Source organism: Pogoniulus pusillus, chromosome 28, assembly GCF_015220805.1.
Source record: "Pogoniulus pusillus isolate bPogPus1 chromosome 28, bPogPus1.pri, whole genome shotgun sequence".
Lineage (NCBI taxonomy): Eukaryota > Metazoa > Chordata > Aves > Piciformes > Lybiidae > Pogoniulus > Pogoniulus pusillus.
Genome location: NC_087291.1, coordinates 5,371,587 through 5,383,945, shown reverse-complemented (window position 1 = coordinate 5,383,945; position 12,359 = coordinate 5,371,587). Strand labels below are relative to the sequence as shown.

Here is a 12,359-nt window from a genome sequence, read left to right as displayed (position 1 = left end):
TCACAGAGTAGCGCTTTTGGATGACTACAATCCGAGTCCAGCTCCTGTATCAGTACTTTAACTGAAAGTCATTTGGCATGGGCTGTCATAGGCGTCTCTGCTCTGCATTGACTCCTTGCACTTTTATTTCTGCCATTCCTAGTTTTGCCCATGCTCCCAATGTAGCACCTCCCTGTTTGACTCAACTTCTGAATCTCAAGCAGGAGGGCCAAGTGCTACAGCTGGGGAACTTCATTTGCCTTTATTCAACTTAATCGTGAAATGTCAAGCTCCTGCAATGTGCAGCCACGTCAAGAGAGAAGAATAAACGCATGGCTCTTTGAAGTATCCCTCATACGTGAAGTCGATCATGATCGTCTCGTACAAAACACAACCAAGCATGTACGGGGAATGTAAGGACACACTGTTTGTGCTTGTTTTGTGGACATGCTTCTTAAGGTAGCTGTCAAGCTGCAGCTTTCACTAAGCTCTTAATATCCCAGCACTCCATCCCAACCTTTCCCTTATTAATTAATGGATCTAATGAGACCAATCGGCTCCCGCCTGCTGTGATGCCATCTCACCTCGGTGGCGGCCGCCGGCTGGGGGTCAGCTCACGGCACACGGAAACAGCCGTGGGGCCGCTGCTCCCCCCGCCCCTCTTGCGTGCCCTAGCTGCCCACTTCCCGCACTGCGGCCGACGTGACAGGGTGGGTGACGGGTACTTGGGCCCCGACGGGCAGGAGTGGGAAGGGCTCCCGGCACGCCAGGAGCCCCTGTCCGGTGCGAGCCGCGCTGCGCCGACCACGGGATGGACAGCAGCAGGCGATACGTCTGGGCGGGGAAGCGGGGCGACCAGGAGAGGGTATTTTCGTGTCGGGCTGGAGCGTCTGCGCACGGAGCGAGCGTGTGCAGGAATCCGCCGACAGCCCGGGGGCTAGGGAAGGGGGCGGGCGCGGGTCCTGCCCTCCGGCGGAGCGCCCCCGAGCTGCCGGAGAGGGGTGCTGGCGGCGGGGCCGCCCAATCCGCACGGGGCCGGCCCCCGTGATTGGCAGCGGAGGGTGGGGGCGAGCCCAGCTCGCTTACTCTCCCTTCGCGGATACTTTCTCAGCGGGGGCGGTCGAGGTTGGCTCTGTCCTCGGTTCTACCGGCATTGCCCCCCTCGGGGCTGTTGCCGAGCATTGAGCCGGAGGAGGCGGCGGCAACGGCGCAAGCAGCGGTAGCACGGAGCGAGGGAAGCAGCCACATGAATCAGTTTCTCTCTGTATCCGGCTCCGGGCAGAGGCGGCGACCATAACGGGGAGGAAAGCAGAGGGGAGAAAAGCGGCTACTGCAGCAGCGACAGCAGCAGGGGGCCTTCCTCCCCTGCCACCTTGTCGCCGAGGTGGGTAGCGGGGGCGCAGCGTGCGGGAAGGGGCCAGCCGTGGGGTGAAGGCATGGCTTATAGCGGCTCGGGAGGGCTGAAAGCGCTGCTGCCCGGGCCGCGGCGGTGGCCGCTGTGCGGCTGCTGGATGTCGGCAGGCAGCGGGGAGAGGAGAAAAGTTGTCCATGGCGCCTGGGAGGGTGCCCCGTGGGGCGGTGTTGGCGTTGCTTGCGTTCCGCCGCTTCTAGCCTTCGCGCGTGGCGGGAGAGGGGCTGCAGCGGGCCGCCCCTGCCGCGCGTGGGACAGGCTTTGCCCCGGGCTGGGGCCTGAGCGTTCGGGGCGTGTTGTTGACTTCAAGTTCTCTTTTCGTTCCCGCTTCGCTGCCCTGCGAGTGGGGGTTTCACCGTCAGGGTGAAAATACCGCCATCAGCGTCTGCCTCGTTTTCCTGGCTGAGCAGCCCCAGCCGCGCAGTTCCTCTGCTTCCCCTCAGACCTCTCTCGCTCCCCGCCGTAGCGGGCGGCGGTCGGGGCGGACCGGAGCGGCTGCTTCCCCCCGCGGCGCAGCTGCGCTCCCTGCGCGCTCCGCTCCCTGCGCGCTCCGCTGCGCCAGACCCGCGGGTCGCGCGTGTGCCTCGCGGAGCCCTCGCGCGGCCCCTCCCCTCCCACGCGCGCCCGCCTGTGTGCGCGCAGGGAGCGCGGCGCGGGGTGAGGCTCCCCCCGGCCCCGCGTGGGGCAGGCGCCCACGCTCCGTGTCCTCGCCTTCCCCAGGTGCCGAAGGACTGCTGCTCGCCGAGACGCCGCCGAGACGTTCGTCCCCCGCCTGCCGGAGCGGCGCGGCCTCGGCTGCCGAATGTGCGGAGGGGAGAGACTTCGGCTCCGAAGCCCCCGCTCGTAGAGACGCGGAAAGCGGAAGACGAGCCGCCGCGGAGCAGCTGCAGCGGGAGGGGAAGGGGACAGCAACATTGTTTCTGCTCTAGTCGGGGAGGCTGATGGCGGAGTTCGGCAGCAGTGGCGGCACCGGCGGCGGGGGTCTCCCGTCCTCTCAAGGGCCGGTCCAAGGAAAGGTGGCCTTCAAGGCAGGAGATGGGGAAGGAGGAGGAGGAGGAGGAGGCGGCGGCGGCGGCGGGAGAGCCCGCTTCGATAGTGCAGGCAGCCGGGTCTCCAACGGGGACTGTGCCCTAGCGGGAGCCGGTGACCAACCGGGATCTGTTCCTCCTGCAAGCCCGGAGAGCAGCAGCAAAGAGAAAGGATTTTCCGCCAGTCAACAACGGGAAGGCAAGCCCGGTATTCCCCGGAGGAGCAGCATAATTAAGGTAAGAGCAGTTGCTCCTCCCCATCGGGTCTCGGCTTTCTCTGTGACACAGGCAGGGAGATGCGGGCAGTAGATTTGGCTCTCGGAGCCGTGGCTCTAGGCGAAAGGACAGGCTGCCGTGTTAATCCCAGTGGTGAGGAGACCTGCTTTTTCCCTCCTCAGAAGTGGACAACAGTGCGGGGATGGCTTAGGACACATCCGTACCTGGGGGTTGGTGGGTGTCATGTTCGGAGGTTTATGAAGACAGAAGGCAAGAGAAACTAGCTGGTTTGTAAACAGACAACATGGGCAGCAACCTGGTAAGGAAAGACATGGATTACACAGTGTCTGTTTGGGATGCACCTGTGCAGAGCAATTTTCTGGCACCATTGGCTTGTGTATGTGACAGGCACACAGCAGGTGATGAGAGATTCAGTATCTCATTGGGCTGAGGGTGGGAGAAGGTAGAATAGGCAGCGTTGTTCTTGAAAGTGACAGCTTGTTTGATAGTAGGCTGTGCTGCACTTCACCTCTAGAAACATCTTTATTTGCACTTATCTGCATATTCTGAATGCTAGTGCTTCAGCTTGCAAAGTGAGGGAAGCAGGAACTGTAGAATGTAGATTAAGGAAAAAGGAATGGAAGTGTTTGGGTTTTTTAAATGCAGTTATTTATACAAATGCTGCCATCCTCTTCAAAAAGAAATAATTCACAATGCCCTAGAGATGATGCTTTATCTTGGGTTAGCTTTCCCAGTGAAAAGGATGAAAAAAGCCACAGGGAAATGGTGCTATTGGTGTAACGCTTGTTCTAGATGTAAAATGAAGCACTACTTCAAGTACTCAAGAGCTGAGTTTAATTAAGCTCAGCTAAATCAGAATCAGACTAGATTTGATGTCTTCTTAGGTATCTGTGTGCTTCTAAAATCAGCTGTGGCGAGTTGACCCTGGCAGGATGCCAGCCACCAAAAGCCACTCTATCATTCACCCTTCTCAAGTGGACAGAGGAGAGAAAATGAAAAGGAAGGCTCCTGGGAGCACAGGGAGACCACTCAGCAATTACTGTCACAGGCAAACCAGACAGGATTTGGGGGATTTGGTTGAATTTGTTGCCAGGCACACTAGAGTAGGATGGTGAGAAATAACCCCAGATCTTAAAAAGCTTTCCCCCACCCCTCCACTTCTTCCCAGGCTTAACTTGGATCCCAGGTTTCTCTGTCTCTTCCTCCCACAGTGGCCCAGGGGGATTAGGAATGGGGATTATAGTCAGTTCATCACATGTTGTTTCTGCTGTTCGTTCTTCCTCAGGAAGAGGACTTCTCACACTTTTGCCCTGCTCTAGCATGGTGTCACTTCACTGGGAGATAGACTTCCATGAAATTCCCAAATATGAGTCCTTCCTACAGGTTACAGTTCTTCACAAACTGCTATAGTATGGGTCCCTTTCACAGGGTGCAGTTTTTCAGGGCCATACTGTTCCAGGAAAGAGTCCCCTGTGGGGTCATGAGTCCTGGCAGAAAACCTGCTCTGCTGTGAGCTTCTCTCTCCATGGGACCACAGGCCTTGCCATGAGCTTGTTTCAGTGGTGGCTTCCCATGGGGTCACAGCCTGTGTTGGCACAGGGTCCTGCATGGGCTGCAGGTGGATATCTGCTACACTATTGCTCTCCACAGGCCACAGGGGATTCTTTACTCTGGCACTTGGAGTACCATCTCCCTCTCTGTCTTCACTGACCTTGGTGTCTGCAGAGTCGTTTCTCTCCTATTCTCCTCCTCCTCTCTCTGGCTGCTCTTTGCACAGGAGTTTTCTCCCCCTTAAGTATGTTGCCACAGAGGCGCTACCAGCATCTCTGGTGAGCTCAGCCTTGGCTAGCTGTGGGTCCCTCTTGGAGCCAGCCAGCATCGGCTGGATTGGACATAAGGGATTCTTCTAGCAGTTTCTCACAGAAACCACTCCTGTATCCCCCCTGCTACCAAAGTCTTCCCACGCAAACCAAGGATGTTCCACTCCTTGCCTCTGTGAATCATGTATTGAAAACTTATTGAAATCCACACTCATCACAAATCTCTGTCACATCACCCAAAAAAAAGGACTCCTCGTGACAGATAACAAAATACCATGGCCACAGCACTGAGCTGAAGTGCCCAATTTGCACACACAATCCAGCCCCTCATACCTTCACCACAATTGGAACGACAGGAATTGCACACAGTCCTTCTGCTAACATTCTTCAGTGCAGGTTTTGTCTGTTGCCTGCTGCTCTCTTGGCTGAATGATAGAGAAGCGTGGCAGTGCAGAACTAGTAGTCTGTCTCAAGTTGGGCTACTGCCTCCTGGACCTTGCTCTAAAAACCGTGGGGAGAGTCAAGCCAGCAGTGGAACACATTTGACAGCCTGCACCCGCCCTTCCTGTTCGAGCAGTGATGTTGGGTGTGTGCGTTTGTGTGTGTGTGTGTGTGTGTGTTAAAGAACTTACAACAATAGATAAAGGCCAACTGGGCTTGGTGTTGGAGTAATTCAATCGCTGTCAAATGCAGTAAATATTTATTTACAGGTCTCTCTTACTTTCCAAATCCCCTTGTGGTATTTCTGCGGTAGCCCAAGAAAGATCCTGGCATTGTTTGCAGTACATATCATGCCATGGGGCTGCTTTGTAGCATAGGATTTGATTGCATAGCCTGTCTGGGATCACAGGACCACAGGATGTTAGGGGTTTGGAAGGGACCCAAGGAGGTTATCGAGTCCAACCCCCCTGCCAGAGCAGGACAATGCTATCTAACACAGATCACAGAGGAACACATCCAGGCAGGCCTTCAAAGTCTCCAGAGAAGGAGACTCCACAGCCTCTCTGGGCAGCCTGTTCCAGTGCTCTGTGACCCTTGCAGTAAAGAAGTTCCCCCTTGTGTTGAGGTGAAACCTCTTGTGCTGCAACTTACCACCCATTGCTCCTTGTCCTAAACCAAACAAGGATAAAATACCTAGGGATTGGTGATATATTAATGTCAGCAAGCATGAGGTAAGAAAAAAATGATTTGGAATTACATTTCATGAATGCTTCAGTCACGATTCTTAGTTGCTACAGAAATCACATTGCATGGAGTATACAATTATTCAGCTTTCAGTTATTATTACTGATTAATACCATTTTACAAATGTGAACAGTAATCTTTTTTTAGCTGCCAAGAACTAACTACTACAACTCTGTGTTATTGTTTGAGTAATTATGACCTGAGTGGAAAAAAAACCTGAAAAGAGTGCATTTAAAAGTGTTGTGGTCTGTATTTGTTTTAGGTATGGCTTACTTCAGCCCTCACAGCTGCTTTAGATCTGATTGCTTTGCTTTCTCTATGAAACTTTTTGGAAGATCTGGCATGAGTAGTAAACTTTAAGATACTTCTTGGTGTCTGCTCTTGCAGAGGAAAAGATCTGTGAGAGTGGAAGACACTTGGAAAATATTTCTGGGATCCTGGGGTGTATTAGGAAGAGTGTGTCCAGCAGATCAAGGGAGGGTCTCCTCCTCTACTCTGCCCTGCTGAGACCTCATCTTGAATACTATGTTCAGTTTTGGGCTCCCCAGTTTAAGAGGAACAGGGATCTGCTGGAGAGGGTCCAGTGGAGGGCTGTGAGGATGATGAGGGGACAGGAGGGCATGGCTTAGGAGGAGAGGCTGAGGGACCTGGGGCTGCTTAGTCTGGAGAAGAGAAGACTGAGAGGGGATTTGATAAATGTCTGTAAATATCTGAGGGCTGCCAGGAGCTGGGGGACAGGCTCTGCTCACTGCTGCCTGGGATAGGACAAGGAGCAATGGGTGTCTGCCTCAACACAAGGGGGAACTTCTTTACTGTAATGGTCCCAGAGCACTGGAACAGGCTACCCAAGGAGGTCGTGGAGTCTCCTTCTCTGGAGCCTTTCAAGGCCTGTCTGGATGTGTTCCTCTGTGATCTGTGTTAGATAGCATTGTCCTGCTCTGGCAAGGGGGTTGGACTTGATTATCACTTTGGGTCCCTTCCAACCCCTAACATCCTGTGATATCAATGATAGCTTACATAATCTGTGGAGCAACCTCGGAGAACGAATCTGTCCCATGCAGATGCAGATTTCATACCTTTGTGCAAAACACAATGCTGTTGAATTGTAAAATGCCTGTTTGTGGAGTCCCTTATGCTTTATCTGATGTTTTTCCTGCTGATTGCTGCGTAGGCTTTTGAGCCAGAAACAGAAAATTGACACTTGAATAATAGTTTCAGTTAAGGTTGAATACTTTAGAACCACATCTATGTGCAAGAAAATCAGGAGCACAGAAATGCATTTTATTTTGGTTTTAGTGTGTGCTTCCATTCATTGATTGCCTATTTTCATAACTCTGAGCAGCTGTTGCCTTTTTTTCCTTCCTTTCACTTTCTTACTTGCCATCTCTTCCTCCCCCCCCCCCCCCCCCCCTACTGGTACCATATTTTCTTCTTTCTCTTTGTCTTTATTTTGTGTACCTGCATGATTTTGATACATTTTTTTCCCCTTCCTTGTTTTGTACAGGGTGATACACTCTTTGAGGCTGATGTGTCATCTAGGGTGATGACAGGTGGTAGGACTGCTGTTACTGGGAAAACTAGTATGATCTTCATGTCATGGCTGTTTACTTAGCCTTTCACTCCCATATATAAGCTGCATTTAAGCTGAAAGTGTTAAAGACTCTACCCTTCATTTGTAGCAGTTTTTACTGAATAGTCTGTTTAACTGCTTTACCTCTGAGCTGCACTTGAGGGCTAAAGACAGCCTATCTGTGTTCACTTTCGCTTGCTTTATCTTCCTCTATAGGAGAATGATTTTTTTGAGAGGTGATAATGAAGACACATGGTGCATTCATGGCATTTAGACTCTTCAGATACCTGATTTGTGGACTAATCTATGTACCACTTACTTGGATGTAATGATTTCGTTTTGGTCACTGTTTTGTTTTTCCAGAACACCTTCCTTGCTGCAATTAGCTATGGTCTCCTGTAACATAATTTCTTACCACAGTTCCTATAATACTCTGTAAAATGAAATTACAATGAGTTCATCCTGTAGTTTAAAAGAGATTTAAGCATCCTTAGCATCCTGAACTACTGTTGGCTCTTGTGAGAGTTGGGAGTGAGCTTGCTTTATTTTTATGTGAGTTTCCCTCTGCATCTTTCTTAAAGAGGGGGTTGGAGTTTGAGAATCTTTAAGGCAGCAAATGATATGTGGTGTATATGTTTCCTCAGAGCTGCTTGCTTCCAGAAGTCTCCTGTAAATGCTTTAGGGAACTTAGGTTTTATAGACCTAAACAAAAAAGAGACAGAAAGAGTGGGATAAACATGACTTTATTAGGAGAGGTGCTGCAGTAACAAAATGAGAGGAGAGAGGCTTAGGAGAGGCTGCAGCTATTTAGAAAGATGACAGAGAAGTCAATGGAGAAAGGTGGTTTGAAGGCATTCTGTGAGCAGAAGCGTTCTTATCAACGTGTGTCTGGAAGCAAAGTGCATGGCTGTTTGCTTGCCTTTCTTCCTGCATATGCTGGTGTCAGTAACTCTTTGCCTGGTAACTTAAACAAAATTCTGTCTCCTTTTGCATTTTTTTATTCTGAGTGTAAACCCAAGCTTTCATTTTGCACTTGCTGCACACTGGCAGCTCCTAACTTCCAACGTCTGCAAGAAGAGAGGAACCAAATTTAGCAGGTAGATATTCTGGGCTATAATTTCAGTAGAGCTTTGCTTTTGAAACTAAACGTTTTTTTTTTTTTCTAGGTATGTCTTTCTGCAGCTAGGGAGTTCTAAGCATATGCACCCAGATCTTTTTCTTGTTAAAATGCCAGCATATGTCATTATCTTATCACAGAATCAGCCAGGTTGGAAGAGACCTCCAAGATCATCCAGTCCAACCTATCCCCCAGCCCTATCCAGTCAACTAAACCATGGCACTAAGTGCCTCATCCAGTCTTTTCTTGAACACCTCTTATTCAATCTTCTGTGATTTCTAGTTTGTACTGTATAGCTGTTGGCATCAGGTGTACAGAATAGGAAATATGGATCATGTTCTGCAGTATTTTCTACTACCATCATGAAACTTCTGCATTCATGGTAAATTCTAAAGTAGTATTTTCAGTAGATCTAAGTTCTGTGCAATCCCTAAATTACCTTAGCCACAATGGCAGGATAACATGTCTTCGTGGAGACCCAGGAATAGACCATGCAAACACATTCAGCTTCCATCTGAAGCAGTTAGGTTACTGGGATCAGTTTAAAGTATATCAAATTACCTCATTTCAGGTAATTTTTCATATAGCAAAGAAACAGGTAACGATGCTGTCATTACATGGCATATATGCATTTATGCCCAAGCAACTCTCCAGTGTGCTAGACACGTTCAGTTAAGCTTGATTTAGGAATCATAGATGCAAAAGTACTAAGGTTTCTTTAGTATAAAGAAAGCAGCTGTGATGGTTTGGTTGTTACCTGCCCCTCCCTACTTAAGAAAATCACCCAGACTAAACTTAGCTGATCTGGAAATTGGAGAATGAAGCTATATTTACTGCTGAGTACAATATGCAAGCAGATGTTTACAATACATACAGCTATAGACAGAAATGTACAAGCTTTTTGTTCCCTCATTCCTCTGCTTTCTTTCCTGTGATAGTTTGGGTGTTCCCCACCCCACACACTTTGGAAAACCACCCAGACTAGACTCAGTGGCTCTGGAGATTGAATGAAGCTTTGTATTTACAGCTTAGCACAGTACACAAGTAGATATTTACAGCATATACAGAAATATACAAGGTAAAAGGTAATGCAGAAGCACAGCAGTCTTCCCAGAAACCTGAGTCCCCAGGAGGAGCTCTCAACCATCCTTCCACCTTCTTCCACTCCTGTACCTTACCCCAGACTTTGCCTTACGTTCAAAGTGAGTTTGGAGGGTTGGCCAGGGTGGGGCTAGGAAGCGAAAGAATTAGGCAGTAAGTCAGAGAGAAAAGTTCATGCAGCCCCACAGCCCAAGAATAACTCCCTTATCTGTGTGTGTGTTCTTGTTCTTACACATCTCAGCAAGCCTAGGAGTGCAGTAGCCATCACCATTGTTTCCTCTTCACAGCCTGTAATCTAATTCTTCTCACCAGAATATCCCAGCTAGGCTCAAACTAGCACAACACCCATCTAGAGGAAAGGAGAAAACTAGAATGTACTTTCTTTTTCTACACCCTTTCTCCTTGGAACAAAATGCTACAATATGAGATGAATTATTGCTAGTTACAGAAGTTCTGTGTGGAAGAAAAGCATCATTGTCCCAACAATAGAAGGTATTTTGCTCAGAGCATGCCTACTAATTGACACTAAAATGGACAGCAAAAAAGAAGCATGTATTTAGTAGTTGAGCTACTCCTGTGTGGCTTATCTTGGGCAGGCTTTCAACAAGACAAAACATAGATATTTTTTTTTCTGAGGAGCTGTTGCTGTACTTGGGTTTGTTTTATTTGTTTCTTCTTGTTGTTTTATTGCAGATTTGTCTTATCTCTTTGGTTTGTCAGATAGCATAAGAGATCTGAATGACTGAGAGCAGAACTTTGAGAGGGTATTTTCTCTTTGATTTGTCAGACTTTAAAGAGTGACCAACAGATACCAATACTAGCCTTGAGCTCTGTGGTAAAGGGTTGGACTTGATGATCTGTGAGGTCTCTTCCAACCCTGATGATACTGTGATACTGTTTTCCTCTTCATCCTCTGCTGCTTATTAAATTCCTGTCTTTTTAAAGTATAATCTATATTTTAAAACAATGATTAAGATGACAAAGTAGCTCTTCCTAAATTGCATTTTTCTGTCATGCAAAAGCTGTATACCTTAGATTATCTCTATATAATATCAAATGTATACATGGTGCATATATAACAGACAGTTAACAGTGATACTAGAGTGAGAGAGGTCATAGCACTGAATACTGTGCACTGCATGTGATATACATTGATACACATTTTTGTTTGCATTAGGACTTTGTGTAGGCAACAGTAGTCAGATTTGTATCCCAGTATCATCAAGGTTGGAAGAGACCTCACAGATCATCAAGTCCAACCCTTTACCACAGAGCTCAAGGCCAGACCATGGCACCAAGTGCCACGTCCAGTCCTGCCTTGAACAGCTCCAGGGACGGCGACTCCACCACCTCCCCGGGCAGCCCATTCCAGTGTCCAATGACTCTCTCAGTGAAGAACTTTCTCCTCACCTCCAGCCTAAATCTCCCCTGGCACAGCCTGAGGCTGTGTCCTCTTGTTCTGGTGCTGGCCACCTGAGAGAAGAGAGCAACCTCCTCCTGGCCACAACCTCCCCTCAGGTAGTTGTAGACAGCAATAAGGTCTCCCCTGAGCCTCCTCTTCTCCAGGCTAACCAATCCCAGCTCCCTCAGCCTCTCCTCGTAGGGCTGTGCTCAAGGCCTCTCCCCAGCCTCGTTGCCCTTCTCTGGACACGCTCAAGCATCTCAATGTCCCTCCTAAACTGGGGGGCCCAGAACTGAACACAGCACTCAAGGTGTGGTCTAACCAGTGCAGAGTACAGGGGCAGAATGACCTCCCTGCTCCTGCTGGCCACACCATTGCTGATGCAGGCCAGGATGCCACTGGCTCTCTTGGCCACCTGGACACACTGCTGGCTCATGTTCAGGCAGGTATCAATCAGCACCCCCAGATCCCTCTCTGTTTGGCTGCTCTCCAGCCAAACAGATATGTGGATATATGTAAAGTAGCACAAGTTCTAAAAGAGGTGTTTGTGGAAATACACAAGGATGCTCAGTGTGTCCAAGTTCAGCATGTCATTTAGTTAACTTCCATATTATAGACTATGAAGAGAATTTTTTTTTTTCCAAAAGATGACTTGGAGCAGGAGCTTATTTTGGATGAATTTAGCTTCTCTGATTTCTCTTCTGGAACAACTTATGTGTATATTTCTGTTGACTGAATAAAGATCTTGGCCAGTGTGAATAATAGCAATTACCTTCACCCCCTCCACCCCCACATCCTTAGAATATCCACTAAACTTGTTCTGTCTGTTCAGTGGTGAAAAATAAACTAGTGGAATTAAAAGAACGTTATGAATACCTGATGAGATTATTTTCATGCCTATTCATAGAATCAGCTAGATTGGAAGAGACCTCCAAGATCATCCAGTCCAACCCAGCCCTAGACAGTCAGCCAGACCATGGCACTAAGTGCCTCAGACAGGCTTTTCTTGAACAACTCCAGGGACAGCCACTCCACCACCTCCCTGTGCAGCCCATTCCAATGCCAATCACTCTCTCTGTGAAGAACTTCAGACTTGATCAAATATATGACTGCTAGTTTAGGCTTCTTTTAAACTGGGAATTGGAGCATCAATCTCTTACCTATGGCTCACCAATAACGCATTGCTGCCGTGTTTTGGCTGCATTTGTGGGTTGAAAGATTGAAACTGAGACTGACAGGACAAGGTAATTGCATAATTTCCAAGCCTTGGCTTGTCCATGGGTGATAATGATGTTGATCTTTGTATCATTCCCACTGACTCTTAAAAAAACCAATCTCTTAATTGAAGTTTTTTTGTCTCTCTTTAAGGACCAAATTAAATTAAAGCACATATTGTAATAATAGTACAGTGATTCTAAAATACTTATTTTGTTTTCCACACAAATGTAGGATTGTGTTCAAAACTCAGAAATCTAAATATAGATAGGACAGTAGGGAGTTTTTGGAGGA

At 48.5% G+C, this 12,359-nt stretch overlaps 1 protein-coding gene across 1 annotated transcript in view; it reads left to right on the top strand.

Moving 5' to 3' along the window:
- Positions 1 to 1,035: 1,035 nt before the first annotated feature.
- Positions 1,036 to 12,359, top strand: part of PLCL2 (phospholipase C like 2) — a 112,570-nt gene continuing 101,246 nt past the window's right edge. The window contains exons 1-2 of the mRNA XM_064166944.1: positions 1,036 to 1,363; positions 2,111 to 2,655. Of these exons, the coding sequence (XP_064023014.1) occupies positions 2,332 to 2,655 (324 nt within the window). The 5' untranslated portion in view covers positions 1,036 to 1,363; positions 2,111 to 2,331. The remainder of the gene's footprint in view (positions 1,364 to 2,110; positions 2,656 to 12,359) is intronic.